At 38.1% G+C, this 17,500-nt stretch overlaps 1 protein-coding gene across 5 annotated transcripts in view; it reads left to right on the forward strand.

Moving 5' to 3' along the window:
- Positions 1 to 1,193: 1,193 nt before the first annotated feature.
- Positions 1,194 to 17,500, forward strand: part of NBEA (neurobeachin) — a 651,237-nt gene continuing 634,930 nt past the window's right edge. For all 5 annotated transcript variants that reach the window (XM_034665060.1, XM_034665062.1, XM_034665064.1 and 2 more), the window contains exon 1: positions 1,194 to 2,039. In XM_034665060.1, the coding sequence (XP_034520951.1) occupies positions 1,746 to 2,039 (294 nt within the window). In that variant the 5' untranslated portion in view covers positions 1,194 to 1,745. The remainder of the gene's footprint in view (positions 2,040 to 17,500) is intronic.

Here is a 17,500-nt window from a genome sequence, read left to right on the forward strand (position 1 = left end):
TAATAACAAATTGGGTTATGATAGATTTGTATATTGACTCTCTTTATTTGAGATGACAATTAGAATGACTTGAATATACCTCCAGATACCGAATACTGCTGGTGGCTTGTAATATATCTTTATTGAAAAGGGCATACTTCATGAAATATTAAAGAAAATTACATCCTTCATTTCAAAGGAGAAAACAGCAGTCATGCCTGTTTAGTTTTAATTCAGGCTAGCAGCAAGATTACTGTGTATATTTCAATTTTCTTAAGCAGTAATACTTTTGTTTCATATTTATGCAGATACAGTAATCTACTTTTTCCACACATTCAGGCTGGCCAGAGGAGTACCTATATTTTTAGATAATTTCAAAAATCTCCTGAACTGTACATGACTAAGGAAAAGGGATGCATCATTAGTTGGCATCGTACCTGAAGATCGCAAGGGATTTTTGAAATGTGGCATTTGTAGCTCCCACCAAACTACCTATAGTGTCACTCAGTGCAGCCTTCTTAGGCTGGTAGGTGAGTTCAAGAGCTGTTTGTTGTTCAGAGCTCCATCCAGAGCGGATCACTGTTTGACAAGTTCTATTTTAAGTCGCGCCTGTGTCTGCAGGTGTCAGACTCTTTCATGGCTGTAGAAAAAGACCCATTACACTCCATCTGTATCCTTCCCCGACAATGCAAGATCTTTCCCCCTGGTGCGTTTGTTTCTGCTTTGCCAGTCACTTTTTATTTGGGAAATAAGGGGGTTGGGAGGCTAGGCGGGCAGTGCTGCGAGGAAGGGCGAAGAGGGGCAGAAAGAGGTCGTCTGCCACTCCCCTACCTTGCAAGGCACGTGGCACTGGCAGTGGCAGCTTCTGGATGCAATGATGAAGACGAAGATGATGAACCTTCTCTTAGCAAAAGGATATTGAAGGAAGGAGGAGGAGGCAGAGAAGACAAGACACACACTCACCGTGTCCTTCCCCACAGGGAGAATCCACCCTCAAGGGAAAAAGTACAAGGAAGCCACTACCCGCCCTGCCTCTACCAGCTTGCCCCAGGGTCTGGCATTGGTCCCCATGCACCTGCTCACCTGTCTATCCGTTCAGGGTGGTTGGGGGAGGGACGAGGGGTGTCGGGGTGGGTGGGTGGAAAGAGAAGGAGGGCAGGGCAAAAGAGGGGGTGCGCCGAGAGCTCCGCCCACGGAGGCTCTGCGCAGGCGCAGTGGCTACTACCGCAGGCAGGGGGCGGCAACATGGCGGAGTGAGCGGCGGCGTCGGGGCTTCACAACAACAGTGGCGCCCGTAGCAGCGGCAGCAGCAGCGTCAGTAGCGTCGGCCACAGTCTGAGCTTCAGCACCGGCCAGCGTCGTGGCCAGCTGCTCGCCCCCCAGGGCTTTTCGGAGCGGCGGCCGCATCTCCGCGGGGGGCGGGCCGGGTCGGACGGACCGGGAGGGGGAGAGAGAGAGGAGGCAGCGGTAGCGGCAGCGGCGGTGGCCGCAGCGGTACAGCTGCTGGGCGGGCACTGCCGCTCGCCGGGCAGCGGTTAGCGGCGCAGCCACCTCCGGGAATAAGCCTGGGAATAACCCACCGCCTCCGCCCGGGAGGGCGCCGGAGCGGGCCGGGCTGACGCGCAGGCGGGAGCGGGCCCGGCGCCGCGGCGCTGGTGGATGCTGGGGCTCCGAGGCGACGGCCGGGGGGCGGGGGCCGAGGCAGGTATAACGGTACCGGCGGAGGCAGCGCCTCTGCTCTTCCCTTCTCCCCAGGAGGGGGGCAAATGGCGAGCGAGAAGCCGGGCCCGGGCCCGGGGCTCGAGCCTCAGCCCGTGGGGCTCATCGCCGTCGGGGCCGGAGGCGGAGGCGGCGGAGGCAGCGGCGGTGGCGGCAGCGGGGGAAGCGGGATGGGAGAGCTGAGGGGGGCGTCCGGCTCCGGCTCGGTGGTGCTGCCCGCGGGGATGATTAACCCTTCGGTGCCGATCCGCAACATCCGGATGAAATTCGCAGTGTTGATTGGACTCATACAGGTCGGAGAGGTCAGCAACAGGGACATCGTGGAGACGGTGCTCAACCTGGTAAGGAAAAAGGCGTGCTCTCCATCTGCCTCCCAGCCCCCCAACCCCCCTCCCCAGCCTCTCGCTCCCACACACCTCCACCCCCAGGGTCGCACGCGCAGAGCGTCCGTGGGAGCACCGATCGTCGGGCGGGTATTGCCCAGCGGGTGACCTGCCTGCGCGCAGCCATAGCCACGCCACCACCCTGCTCTCCTCTGGTCCTCTCCTGCCGCCTGAGTGCAGTGCCCAACTTAACACCGCTTATTATCACTTCTCCTGACTATGAGTAGAAATCATTTCTTGCGGTGCAGGTTTTGGGTCGACTTGAGAGTTTAGTTGGGGGGAGAGGAGGCCTCCTTTTCTCTGGGGTTCTTTCTTCTGCACTCTTAATTGTGGTGTCGCTCTCCGAGGATGAAAGCCTTGCCCCTGGAGTCTAAATTCCCCCGTGCTACTGAAATGTGAGAAGCGCATTAGCTCTAACTTGAGCAGCTGGGGTGTGATGTTTTCGAATGAGGAAAATGATGCAGTTTTGCATCTGCCTTTAAATATATTCAGAGGCTATGATGGAGAGTATTGGGACTGTATCTCCCACCCCCCCTTCCCGATTCATCTCTTTTTAGGCAGCTTTCTTTCTTTGTAATATTGTCCTGAATATGCTGACCTCTTAGTCTTTTGTGTGTGTGTGTGTGTGTGTGTGTGTACGCGCACACACAAGGTGTTAAAATGTGAGGGCACCAAATCATACAGGTTGGTTTCTATGGTTGCCTTCTGAGAGCGTGGCATGGATAAAGACCAAAGGAAAGGTGTTAAATGCAGCCATAGGTTTTGGTTTCTTTCATGATAAGAAAGAGTTACTGCAGAACTGTGTATGACTTAATGTTTTGCGCTATCTATGGAGAGGCTAAGAAGCGTTCAAGATGTCAGGGGAAGAAATGAGAAGAAATAAAGAGAGCAGAATCACAAATTGCGGATAATTAAGAGTAGATAATTTTTAATGTTTTGCAAATGCAGTTTTTGCTGCAGCAAAGCTTTTAAAACAGTTTCCTCTGCAATATCTAGTCTTTGACATACTGTTAAGGTAGGGTTTTGGAGGACAAGGCTTAAATCAAGAGCGATCAGTTGGCTGTTCTGTTTGGTGTCGAATCACAGAAATATAAAAATATGCTTACAGGGGGATTTTATAACACCCATGTAGTCTGATTTTTCAGCCAAGCAATTATTTTTATTTGATCTACTGGGAGACTGAGAGAAAGCTGCAGCTACAGCAGTGGTGCCCCGAGACATGGATTAATGTCTACGGTTTATGAACCTCTTAAATTCACAGAAAAGTTAAAGCTGCCTTTTTTTCCCTTTTTTGCTAGTACGTCAAGTCAAAGATAGGAGATATGTATTTGCTTTGTTGTATTATTACTGTTTAAATAGAATACACCTCTTTCTACTCTGTCTACCCTTCAAATAAATCACCACAAAAGTCATTGTAAGTTTAGGGGAATGTCACCTCGATACAACCAAATTCTTTTCAAAACACTAACAGAAATACTGTTTCTTGGTAGTTTTAATTTTAACCAGCTGCAAATAGCAGGTCAGTACTTGCCTTTTTAAAAAATAAGCAAGATGAAATCTCAAAATATGTTAGTATGTTAGCAGGTACTGTATTTCTGTAAATTTGAAAGAACACATAGAAAGTTTTTTTTTTTTCCAGTTTTCACCTAACCAGTACTATTTTTACCTTAGATGATGTGATATTAGGTTATTTTAGTAGCTATTTGTGTGCTTACTTAATACATTTGAACATGATAAGAGGCAGTAGAGCTCTCACAAGCTGGAAACTGATTTGAATGTGTAACCAGTTTGGACTCTGCAGCAGTACTGATGTATGCCAGATCAGTTCTTAACAGATGGGGTTCTATAGATATGCAGTAGGTTCAGAAAGGAAGTGAAATACTTCTCTTGAGATAGAAAAGAAATTTAACTCTTTTACAGTGCAGTGAAAATCTGGTGTGAAGTCTCAGTATGCAAACATTATGTTAGAGATGAACTTTACTGTTAAGCTTAATTGGAGTAATCAGAAATAAGGTAATCCGAAATGTTATATCCCAAATCCACATAAGACCTTGTAACTGCATTGATTTTGGAATAAAAAAGGTTAGGTTTAAAATTTCTTTGTACGTATTTAAAGGATGCAATAGGTCTTTAAATGGAAACTTTTGGGGAGAAGAATATATGACAAAGGGAGCTCTTTACTATTAAGTTGTTAATTATATTGATTTTGTAATACAAATTGATCACTTGAAGGGTAGTGTTTCTTGAACTCTAGGTTTAGGGCTTTATCTTTCTAATATATGCATGATGAAAATGTCATGTGAAAATTTAACGTGATTCTGGAAATATTCGGAAATCATAGGCATTTAAAAATAATTATCAAAACTTAATTCTATTTACTTAATAAGTAAATCAGTTAAATCCATTTAGGGAATTCAATGACTAGTTAGAAGTTGGAAGCCTCTAATATTATCTCTAAAATGAGTTTTTTCAATTTTCAATCTTAATTTAAAACATTAAATTAAAAAAGTAGGTAAAAATAGTGAAATCTCTCACAGTGCCATTTAATGACAAAAAAGAAAGGAGGGGAACAAATGAAACTTCAAAACAAAACAGTTTCTACTTAAACAGTCTAAATTAGTCACCTTTGCTAAAATATTTGTCTATTTTTCGTGTACATCCGTATCTCTAGATAATATGAGAATACTAATACTTGGTTTTCGGGTGCTATTTCTCTCTTGCTTTGCCCAAAGAATTAAAAGTTTTGCTGAGTAAAGTTTAAGCATGCAGTGAAATATAGGGCTTCAACACAGCCATGGCTGTAATTTTCCTGCTTTTGTTTGGCAAGGTAGAGCTATTTCCATCACTCAGGTGGGTTGTGAATTTGTCGAAGAATCACCAATGTAAAGAGAAATAAGATGAATAATTTCTATTGTAGATATATTTTGTATAATGATACTGATAAGTTGAAACATTAAAATATAGCACCCTATATTTATATTTATAGCATCAGGAAGATGAGTAAATTAAATTGTAAATAATGTTACAATGAGATTATATTGTCAAGAATTTTGCAGTGTAGCTGTGAAAGAAGCTGATCATCAACAAACTTTGACTTTAGGAAGAATTATTTAATATGGCAGTACAAGAGAGTGATTATAGTTTAGGAATTTGGTTGCCTTTTTCAGTTATAAAATAGGCATACTGCTTAATCGAGTGCTTCCTTTGTAAACACCCTTAACATATGTTTATATAGGTTTTTCTTTCCTTGAAGTAAATGCTATGTAAATATCGTGTGTTCTTTGTTTATAACATGAAAGTTTCTTTTTATCAAAGATTTTAATATAAACATAGTCTTAGAAAAGATAAAATAGAGGATTGATATTTACTTAGTGAAAGAATTCAGGTTTGAATAGTTGTCTTAGGTAGTATAATTCTATAGCATTTAAGATTTTTTTTCACAAATTATAGTGTGATATCAGTGTATCTTGTAGAAAATGTTTCCTCTGATAATTTCATTTTTTTTTTAAACATGTGAATGGCATATTGTATTGAAAGCAATACAAGATACTTTCCCGGGATTTTGTGGGCTAAGTTCCTCTTCTCTCTTGCATATGAATCATAGTATTTTTGTTAAAAGGGAATTTTTAAATGATTCTCTTGTAAATGAACGTGACAGTAATTTTTCTTAAAGTTTTTTCATTTGCAGTTTGATAATCAGAATCATTTTCACTTTAAATATACTTAGAATTTCACAAAAGGTATATTCTACATTTGAACTAAATTTATTTAAAAGTATGTAGGTGTAACTTAGAGTCATGGAAGTCCATAATATTAACAAAACCATATTTACTTATATTAAAAGAGAATTTCCTGCATTTTAATTTATACTGACATGTAAGTCTTGTCATATTAACTTGAATTATATTTTATTTTTGCCTTTGGGTATTGAAAGTTAAATTAAGAATGCATTTGTAAACATTAGAAGTTACACTATTAAGAGTTCTGAGATTTTCCACAGAAAGATTAATTTAGTCATGATGAGCAAAGCAGTCTTGATGAGCCCTGAGAAATGTATAGAATTGTTGAATTGTTATATTGAACACCTGAAACTAATGTAACACTGTATGTTAATTATATTGAATAAAAAAAGACAGTAAAGAGCAAATACTCTATAGCCAGATAATGATCAAGGCATATTAATATTAAGTATTTTGTATATTGCTAGTCAGTTTTGGCAAATACTGTGCTGTTGAATAAATGTGTCTCAAGGTTCTGTCTTTGCTATACTTTCTCCAAACACAGTGTAGAGAAAGTCATAGGTCCTAGCAGACTCACCCCCCCCCCCATTTTGGATCACTGATGTACTACTGTATCATAAAATTCAATCATCCACATTTTTGACTGTTTATTTTAAATATTATTTTGCATCAGTTTCATAGGCTTCTAATTTCTTGCCTGTACCTTTCATATCTTATGCATTGTCAGGTTTCATAGAACACTCTACTTTTGGATAGTGGGGGAAACAATATCTCCTTATACAAAGATACACCTATCACTCTCTAGTATTGTTATTTTATTTATTTTTCTAGTATTGTTATTTATATGTGTTTCCCCTCCTATGCTGTGAACTCCTTGAGGGTAGGAGGCTATTTTATGCATACAGCTGGTCCCTGACTTAACCGATGGTTCAACTTATGATTTTTGACTTTACAATGGTCCCAAAGTAATACACATTCATTAAAAACCATACTTAGAATTTTGATCTTTTCCTGGGTTGGTGATATGCAGTATGATACTCTTCCGTGATGTTAGGCAGCAAGTAATACCTCCCAGTTAGCCACCGGATCGTGCGGGTGAGCAACTGATACACTCAGCCATCCTGTACTCATCTAGCCATTCTGTTTTTCTGTACTTTCAGCATAGTATTCAATAAATTACAGGAGGTATTCAACACTTTATTATAAGATAGGCTTTGTGTTAGATCATTTACCCAATTGTAGGCTAATGTAAGGGTTCTGAGCATGTTTAAGGTGGGCTAGGCCAAGCAATGATGTTCAGAATGTTAGGTGTATTAAATGCGTTTTTGACTTTTGATATTTTCAACTTACAATGGGTTTATCAGGACATAACATCATAAGTTGAAGATACATGTTTATCTTTTATATTTTTGGCTCTCGGGTAAGTTAAATGCATTTTGAGTAGGCACAACCCCATTCTTAGGCAGTAGAAGACCAGTTTCTCAAATTACAATCAGCAGTAAGGTCCAGACCCAAGATCCTGAAAAAAATGAGACTCATTTAATGTATTGCCAATTCTGTAACTGGAAATGTGTGTTGAATATGTATGCATTATGTATACCTTACTACATATGTAAATGTTATTTTAAACTGGCATGGTGGAAGAAGACTCTGATAAGAACTTTTCATTTCAATAAACCTATGTATATGTCAAATATGTTAGCACATGACAAAGATTATGTTATTATCAGCAAAGAATACATATAATGCTTTGACTAGAAATTAAGAAGTATTGGGACACCTGGGTGGCTCAGTTGGTTAAGCATCTACCTTCGGCTCAGGTCATGATCCAGGGTCCTGGAATCCAGTCCCGCATTGGGCTCCCTGTTCGGCGGGGAGCCTGCTTCTCCCTCTCCCACTTGCCCTGCTTCTGTTCTGTCTCTCTCTCTGTGTCAAATAAATAAACAAATAAAATCTTAAAAAAGAAAAAGTATTGTTACAATATGTCATATTACCAGGAGTAGTGGACATCTCTTGTTTTTGTCTGTCTAGCATACATTTCCCTTTTTGATAAGGGTACTGCAGTTGCTTTTGAGGAACCACTTACTCACCAATCTTAGTTCAGCTGGTTTAGGTGGGCTGGGCATATAACCCAGGCATGGCCAGAATCACTGTGATTGGTTCAGGGATGAACATTTAACTCAAGGGGAGTCACAGGGTCAATCATAGGACTTGTGCTGAAACTCTGTTGGTGATGCGGAGTTGGTAGATTCATCCTGTAGTTGTGGGAACCTGTATTAGAACTTGACTAAGTATAAAGAGAGAGAGAGAGAGAAATCTTTTTTTTTTTTTTTTTTTAAGATTTATTTATTTATTAGAGAGCATGTGTGCAAGAGCCTGTGAGCATGTGCATGAGTTGGGGGGAGGGCAGAGGGAGAGGGAGAACCGGGAGCACTCCCTGCTAAGCATGGAGCCCAACGCTGGGCTTCAAGCTGGGTTCAATCCCAGGACACCAAGATCATGACCTGAGCCGAAATCAAGATTTGGACGCTTAACCGACAGCCACCCAGGGGTCCTGAGAGAGAGAAATATATTCTTGATTCTGCTTAAACCTCTGGAGTTCCCTGTGCCTATGGAGATTATCTTTTAACATTAAATTCTCTTTTAAAATTTATTATTGTTGTTAGCTTAAAGTCATTTTAAATTGGAGCTTTGTCATTTATAAAAGGAAAGAGTCCTTTCTAGCATAGACTTTAGTAAATGGAAACGGGGTGTTGTAAGGAACAAGACCCTTAAATGTTGAAATGGAGTATAAGGCAATGAGGACTTTGCTTTCCCCTACCAGTTCCTTTTCAGGAATTACAGAACAGCTATTTTAAATTCACCTGTGTATCTTTGCCCATGGAGTTACTGAGGCGGTAACTTTAAGGATACTGTAGTTTTTTGGCCACCTTTTTTGTGGCCTTTGATAATGTTTTTTAAGAGGGCAGCTAGCCTTGTTGCAAGGTGGCATGCTTGAAAGCGGAGAGAGAAGAAAATACTGTCTTTACAAGTAAGAGCAGCCCTTTCTGCCTGTAGCTACACATAGCAGAGAATCAGAATATCAAGAACTTTGAAGGTTGAAAAGCCTATTATTTATTTATTTATTTTTTAACCCCATGCTAAAGTTGGTAAGAGGAAAGGCAGGAGTTTACATTAAAACCACATAAAATTTTGTTTTATAAGCTTCTCTCAAGCGCTTCATGCATTATACTCTCAGCTTCCTGACCAAAGTAACAATCCAGTTCCTAAAGAGCTTTAAAAGCAGATGCTACTGGGGAACAAGTGAGAGAATAGTCTGTGCTCCCTCACCAGCTTATTGTTTGACATCGCTTCAAGGAAAATCATTAAGCTGAGGGTAAAGGGGATGAGTACTGTGAAGGTCTGTCGCTGGGAGACTGAATATTGTTAGGAAATTGAAAAGACAGAAATCTAGATCGGCAAGCTATATCTTGACGAGGTCTCTGGCTTTGATGCTACTTCCACCAGTTGACTGAAGTTAATTGACCGAAAATTATATTAAGTTTTTAGGAAAACTACTTCTAGAGTGACTTTAAGTCTGGTAAACAAAGACCTGTGTTCCTTTCCTTCTAAGGCAGTTCTAAACTTTAGTAAGAGGAAGTGGGCTGCTAAAGCAGTGTAGCTGCTGCTGGGGGGAAAATCTAAGGCTAAGAGGGTAAACGGACAAGTGAGGTCTTCTGAGATAGTAGGAATGAGTACATCCGAATTGGCTGAACAAGGAAGTGTATTGCCAGGATAAGGAATTCTTGCTACTCTAACCAGTAGTGTATGCTGTATGCTTCAAATTAGTGGCCATGGTTTATCTTTGCCGCTCTTCTAAGTGGGAATTATTTATGTTCTTTTATCATCCTGTATTAAGTATCTGGGAGCTAGTTAAATTTATTGTGTAACTGTATGTTGTCAGATAATGAGGTACAACCAAAAGGAATGCACATTTGGACCTGACCAATTCATAGCACAAAGATTTTATTAGACTTGTAGCTTGATGCAGTAACTTGACATTGTCTTTATCTTTTCCTCACCTCCTGCTCACCCCTTACCCCTTCGAGGTGATTAGTACATTTTGTATTGTGGCTATGGTAGTAACATTGTTAAACATGGGTATTAAAGAATTATGTATATAGAAAGGAGTGAATATATGCATGAAAAATTAGGTATATACACCTTATATGCATACAAGTGTATGGGCAGCCAAGGGCTAGAATGTTAAAATTTTCTGTCAGTTTTGGCTGCATAACATCCATTTTTTTTCTACTGCTAACAGTTCTAGATTTTTTGACACTCCTTTGGGGAGTCATCCCTTCTTGATTCTTTGTTTATATGATTTGGGGTTTCTATGGGTTCCTTTCTGCTTTCCTGAATCAGAAACATAACCTGGACCTGGCTCATCAGTAAAGCTTTTGGTTAAAAATCTAGCTGCACATCTGAGTAGCTTGGTAATTTCTTTAATTCTGTCAGAGAAAGGGAAAGATACTGACCATTGGAGTTGGTAAGATGTTAGAATATAAGTCTGTATTTGACTGGCAATCTGTCACCATGAAGCAGAGTATGCTTGAGAATGGACCTATCACAGAGACACCTAGAACCAAGAGATAGATTATTGATGACATCTTTGGAACCATTCAGATCAGTCATATCCCCAGACTTTTCAATGCATTAAGCTAACAATACATTTCCTGTTTTGCTTAAGCCAGTTTGAATTGCACCCTGTTGACTCCTAACCAATATCCTAAATTAAAAAAAACAAAAAACAAAAAACCTTAGGTATTAAGTATTATAGGACAAGACATAAGAAAAATATTAACTTGGTAAAGGACTTGCTATATTTCAAGAAAGAAGAAATATATATTGCTCATTAATATAGAAATTTATTTTCACTAACAACATAATAGTAATATACAATGAAAAACAAGTGATTAAAAAGAAAATTACCATTGTTTCCTAGGCATGCTTAAATAATCTTTTTTTTAAGATGATTTATTTATTTGAGAGAGAGTGAGTGCAAGTGCATAAGCATGAGCTGGGGGAGGGGCAGAGGAAGAAGACTCCCTGCTAAGCAGGGAGTCCACCCCAGGGCTGGATCCCAGGACCCCAAGCATGACCTGAGCTGAAGGCAGACACTTAACCAACTGAGCCACCCAGGAGCCCGGATAAAGTAATCTTAAATGATGTTGTAGGGCATGTAAAATGTTAACAGCTGTTCTGAATGACATTTTAACCACATGTATCAAGAGATTTAAAGAGGTTCTTGTTATTAATCCTTAGTTCTTTAGACTAAGGAAGAATTACCTATGGACAAGTATGAGGGATAAATATAATTTTATGATATAAGAAATAATTGGCAACAACCTAAATGTTCAACAATAGGGAAAGGTTAAATGAATTATCTTACATCCATATTATGGGATATCACACAGCCATTAAACTTTATGTGCCTCAGTTTCCTTATGTGTAAAAGGGGATATTTATCTCAAGGTTTTTGGGCAGATTAAATGAAATAATATATGGAAAGTGTTTGGTACACAGTTTATTTAGAGCTTACTATTACTTTTATTCTTGTCTTGAGCCTGAGGATCATCTGATCATAGAAAAAAGATAATGATCTAAATAAAACCGAGCTGTTCTCTTTTAGTTTGCAGTACCTGAGCCTGGTGAACCTGTCAGAGAAGGGATCTCAGGTACTCACAGATCAGGCTTTCCTGGTGAAACACAGGAGGTCTGTTCTCCAGCATCCTGCATGGTCTTTATTAGTGCCTGGGCTAGTTTTTCCTAATTACCTATTTTGAATAAGGAAGATGGAAAACTGGGGAAGGAATAGACATGAGATAACAGGAGTTCCTTTGCCTGGAAGCACTTCTATCTCTTCCTTCCCTCACGTGGCTGAATTTCACATATAGATGTAGTAGGACGTGAATGGTGATCCTCGTAAATAATACCTCCCTCTGGGTGTATTAGCTTTAATATTTAGAAGACTACTTGAGTAACAATCCTAAGGGGCAAGTTAGAGGATTAAAAACTATTTTGTGATCAGTTATTTTGGAAAATAATATTAGCCTATATGTTAATAGCTCTTAACTGTGTAAAATACACTTGTGAGATTGTACTGTGTTAACTAGTCCTCAGAATAACTTCTTGTTCAGATACCATTCCTTCTCTACAGATGTGGAAACTAACAGAAATGTGAAGTAGTTAGATAAGTCTGTCTAAGTATTAAGTAGCAGAGTTGGGACTCATGCCTTCAGATTCAAAAGCTAGTCTTTTTCATTATTAAACAAAGTGAAGCTACTTAGAAATCATGCCAAAGGCCAGCACTATATGAACAGATGATGTTAAAGGCAGGGTCCAGCCAGTCTCAGTGAGTTGGTGCTATGGTAGGGAATGCTGCCCTCGGACAACTCAGGACTAGCTGTTTACAGGAAATCAAAATGAATGTAGGACAATTTGATGGATTTGTATACAAAAGTGATTTTAGCAAAAGCTATATTGTGAACTATGTATTTTTGAGTTTTGGGGAATAATTGGTTATACGGTATTATAAATGATAACTAATTTTGAATTGCTTATCTTTTCTTAGGCTAAATGTTGATACTTTAGATATTACTTTGAATCAGAGTGATAGCATACATTAATATATTTATCTTATGTAGAAAAAGTATATTTGTTATATATTAGTATTAGTTATATGAACTGCCACATATATCATATTTGCTTGGATAAAACAAATGAGTTACAGAAGGAATCATTCCAGGGTCTAGGTAACATAATTTCCAGTAATGGTGATTCCTCTCTCAGTTTAAGAAAGTAAAGCAAACATTGATTAATAGCAAATTTTATGGAAGTGTAAATGTCTAGATATATTTGTCTTTAGCAAATACCTTAATTTTCTGAGAGAAATAACCTGCAGCTGATTTAAAGATGGCATATACATATTTCTACTATTATCTTAAAAATTTTTACTTATGGGGAGGGATTGGCATTTATAGATTGGGTTTGGTTTCATACCTTACGTTTTTAATATCCTCTCCCAAACCCTTTGAAGTAAATGTGGGTTTACTTTAATATAATAAGTAAACTATGGCTGAAGGTAAGTGGCTTATTCAAGTTTGCAAAGCAGTTTAGTTGGAGAAATGAGATTCAAAGCTAGATGTTCCACTTTCAGGTTCATTGCACTTTAAAATATACAGAAGCCTTTAATGATGATGATGACAGTGATAGCAGCTTACACTTACTGAATCCTTACATGCCAAGCAGTGTGTTAAGCATATGATGTGCATTATCTCATTTTATCATCTTGATGTTAAATGTAAAATTTTCAGTGAAATAAAAATAGTCGTCTTTCTAAGTTAAACCAAGTCTGGTATCTTGAAAGAGAAGTGTTTTCAGCTTCAGTTATATAAGCAATATTTTATTATAAAATGTCATAAAATTATTTTACTTGATTTGTACTAATTCTGTATAACTTGATTACCCTTTCAAAGTCCTTGAATTTAAATGATTTAAATTATTTAAAAAATCTTATGAGATATGAGTCATCACTGGAAAAATGTTTCTTTTATTATACCGTATTTACTCTTACTTGCTAAATAATTATTGCTTTTCTCAAGTCATCATATTCTTCCACCTTTTTCTAAAGAACACCTACTTGTGTTTGAAGATTTAGTTCTCATCCCCACTTAGGCCAGACGTACCTTCCTTGAGCTCCCCCTAAAGGCTCTTCCTTCTATCTTGTGCTCTCCTATATCATTTTGTACATACCTCAAAGTCAGCACTGCACATTCTATTTTAAATATTTGTTTACTTGTCAGACTGCCCTAGAGACTCTGAATCCCTTGAGATCAGAACACTGTGTTATTCACCTTGGTTTCATGAGTACTTATTGTAGAATCTGGAATTTTGTGCTGCTTATTGAACTTGTTTTTGAAATGAGGACTTTTCCACCTTTGATATAGTTTGCTTTTTTGGGTCATTTTTGACTTGGGTATAAATCTTGTCTTCATAGGCTTTTGTGGTTTTTTAATTTCTATGTTTGCCTCTTTTTTAACATTTCAATTTTTATTTTCTCGGGGTGGGGGGGAATATATATGTATGGTTTATGTTTAAAAGAAAGTTTAAATTTGAAATGGATTGTAGGGTCTTCAGATCTGGGCAATAGCCTGACTCTATCACTTGTTTAGGCAGGGGAAGAGAACCAAGTAGATTAAGATCCTGGATTCACAGCCTAGGAATTAACACCTAGATTCCCAGGCTCTTCGTCCAGTGCTTTTTTCATTTTATCTTGGTGCCTACAGTTCCACTTTGCCCAGCTCATTTCAAATAGAAGCATGCTTTTTTGTTTGTTTGTTTTGCTTTTTTGTTCTTGTTTTTGTTTTTGTTTTTCACTCAGGCAGGCTCAGGATACTTAAACTGATGATTAAAGAAATTACTGAGTAATCCTAACCTAGTATTCTATTGCCAGAGTAAAGATACTCATTGGGCGTATGAAAAAGAATTACATAGTCCCTCCCTTCAATAACTGGAGGTTCAGCACAGGACATAGAAAAATAAGCAGATAAATTACAATGGTAAATAGTGATATTACAAAGATTTACGTAAAATGCCATGGAAACAATGGATCCACTAACTTTCCTTGGAGGATTCTAGGAAGGTCACATTGTTAGGTGACTTTTGAACTGGATCTTGAAGGACAAGCAACTGTTTCCCAGGATAAAAATGGCAAGAAAGAAAAGCTTTCTACAAAGAGGGGATAGCTTGCATAAGGACACAGGTCATGAGGACGTGTTTTCATGGTTTTGTCCTCTAATGTTAACTATAATCTACAGTAAGATCAATTTTATTTCTTTTTATAGAAATCCCCCTATTTTTATTCCATGAGTGTTCATATATTTTTTTTCCCCTCTCAGGCTTGGTCAGGGGAGGTGTAAAATTTATTAGAGTCCAATTCAGTGAATTATTTCAGGAGCTGTATGTATGTATGCTTATTTGTACTCACCCAGACTTCTGATAAATTGGCTCTTCGACATAGAGGGATATATCTTTTTCCTGTCAACTTTTCCTTTCTTTTGACTGTTGAAAGATACAGTATTTGTTATACTGTTGTATAATAATTATGTACACATAGTAGGCATTCAGTAAACACTGGATGAATAACCTATAAAAATAAAGGAATGGGGTGCCTGGCTGGCTCAGTTGGTAGAGCCCATGACTCATAATTTCAGGGTTGTGAGTTCGAGCCCCACATTGAGGGTGGAGAGTACTTAAAAAAATAGTCTTTAAAAAAAATAAAGGAGTGACTCATACTGGCAAAGATAAAGGAGACTTAATTTTGAGTGTATCATAACTCGGAAGAGAAACTTAAGCTGAATAGATAAAATTTTTTTTTTAAAGATTTTATTTATTTATTTGACAGAGACAGCCAGCGAGAGGGAACACAAGCGGGGGAGTGGGAAAGGAAGAAGCAGGCTCATAGCGGAGGAGCCTGATGTGGGGCTCGATCCCATAATGCCAGAATCACACCCTGAGCCGAAGGCAGATGCTTAACCGCTGTGCCACCCAGGCGCCCCTAGATAAAATTTAACTGATGGTATTGGCTTCTATTTCTAGTACTTTTTGAAATGTGTAATTGTACTTTTAAAGATACTGATGTTTTGCTCTTACTAAAAATTAATTACTTGGATATGAATTTCATGTATGTGCATTTGAATACTGTTTGTTTTCCTTAATGCTTAGTTTAATGCAGGTATTTCTATGAGTGGTAAAATGACTTGGGCTTTATGAGCAGCTAAGGAGAGCTGCATACAAGTTTGCAAAGTCTCCATTTAGTTTAGGTCTTGCTAAAAGAAATGGACTTTTCCCTTTAACACCTTATAGCCATATGTATGAGACTAAGATAAAAAAACAGACGTAAGTTGTGTTACCAGGTATTTCCTAAAACATGTTGTTCATTTATTTCCAAATTGCTATGTTCCCCTACTGTCCTCATCTCTGAAACTCCCTAGATAATTTTCAGGGAACCACCATGTAGTTTAATGCACTATTCTCTTGAAGCTGTAACATTTAAAAATGTTGTTTACTATATCCAACTAGGAAGGAATGTAAGTGCTGTTGTTGGGAAATTAATGTCTCCAAATGAATCTTTTTGTTATTAACATTTAAAAACTATTTCTGATATGCTATATAAATTTAGCTACTACTTTGCCATATCAATTTTTAAAAACAATGTTATGCGTCGAGTGCACTTCATTTTCAACAAATAGGCGTATCTTAATAAAGAAAATGTATTTTTATGTTGGTGATAAATGTGGCTTTAGAAGTCCATAAGAATTTTTTTTATTTTTAATTTTTTCAAATGTCATTACTGCTAGATTTATTTCAAAGCTAACTCAGCTTGTTCAAAGTCTTTGTGTCCTTTTTTTTTTATTGTGGTAAAATATACATAGGAGAAAATTCACTGGTGTAACTGTTTTTAAGTGTACAGTTTAGTGGTACTACTAGTACCTTATTGTTGTGCACCCACCACCACCATCTATCTCCAGAACTTTTTCCATATTCTTCAATTGGAACTCTGTACCGATTAAATAGTAACTCCCTAGTCCTTTTCCCTCAGGCCCTGGTGACCACCATTATACTTTTCTGTCCCTGTGAGTTTGACTGTTCTGGGTACTTCATGTAAGTGTAATCATATAGTATTTGTCCTTTTGTGTCTGGCCTATTTCACTTAGCATATGTCTTCAAAGAGTAAGAGTTTTTTATTCAAACCAGTCTCCATTGGCAACACAGATAAGATACTCAGGAGCCTATGTTTGTTACATTTATAAATTCATGATCTGCATGATCAGTCTCTTTGTTGACGGAACCAAAGGAACATAGTCTCCAATAAGAAAAAGTAATTTCTATATGACTCAGGTTATTTACTCCTATTTCTTGAATATTACGTGGAATAGAGATATGTAGACTATAGTAGTAGTTCTTTAAAAATTTACTCTTTTTCTCTCATTTGCTTTGTTCCCATAGTATAGCTGCTCTTGATCCTTTTATTCTGGAATTTGTCAAAAAATCAGCATAGAGTTCTCTGTAAATTCTTAGTGTTCCTCTTTCTTCTCTTTATATTACAAAGCCTAAAATAATTTCCATTTAGACTGGTAAGTCAGTCTCAGAGGGTGGGGGAAGTGAAGAGACTCAGCAGGCTAAGCCAGAATTCTCTTGAGTAGGCACAGGGAAAGACCAGGGACACTCACACATGAGTAATTCTTGTCACCTAAAAAATTAATTAATTATGGAAGACAGCAGCTAATTTGTTAGAGTGATTTCAGTTTCTTATGGAATATTGAGTAGTGATTTTACCTCAATTCCTTCTCCTTCATTAAAAAAAAAACAACCTGTGATTTATTTTTCCTTAAGAGGTTTTTTTAATGTACTTCCATTAAACAATCTGTTTAAAAAAAACAACAAACCTTTTCTCTAAAATTTATTTGTCGTGTTACCTACCTAGTTACAAGCTTCTAGAGAGCATGCCCATTCTGTTTGAACTCATTTTAAATAATATACAGCTTCTGAAGATGACTGTTTAGTTTTTCCTTTGTTTTTAAGAAATAACATAATTTATCTACCTTCTTTAATACCATTGCAGTATAGGCCTAGCTT

This window comes from Ailuropoda melanoleuca, chromosome 7 (genome assembly GCF_002007445.2).
Source record: "Ailuropoda melanoleuca isolate Jingjing chromosome 7, ASM200744v2, whole genome shotgun sequence".
NCBI lineage: Eukaryota > Metazoa > Chordata > Mammalia > Carnivora > Ursidae > Ailuropoda > Ailuropoda melanoleuca.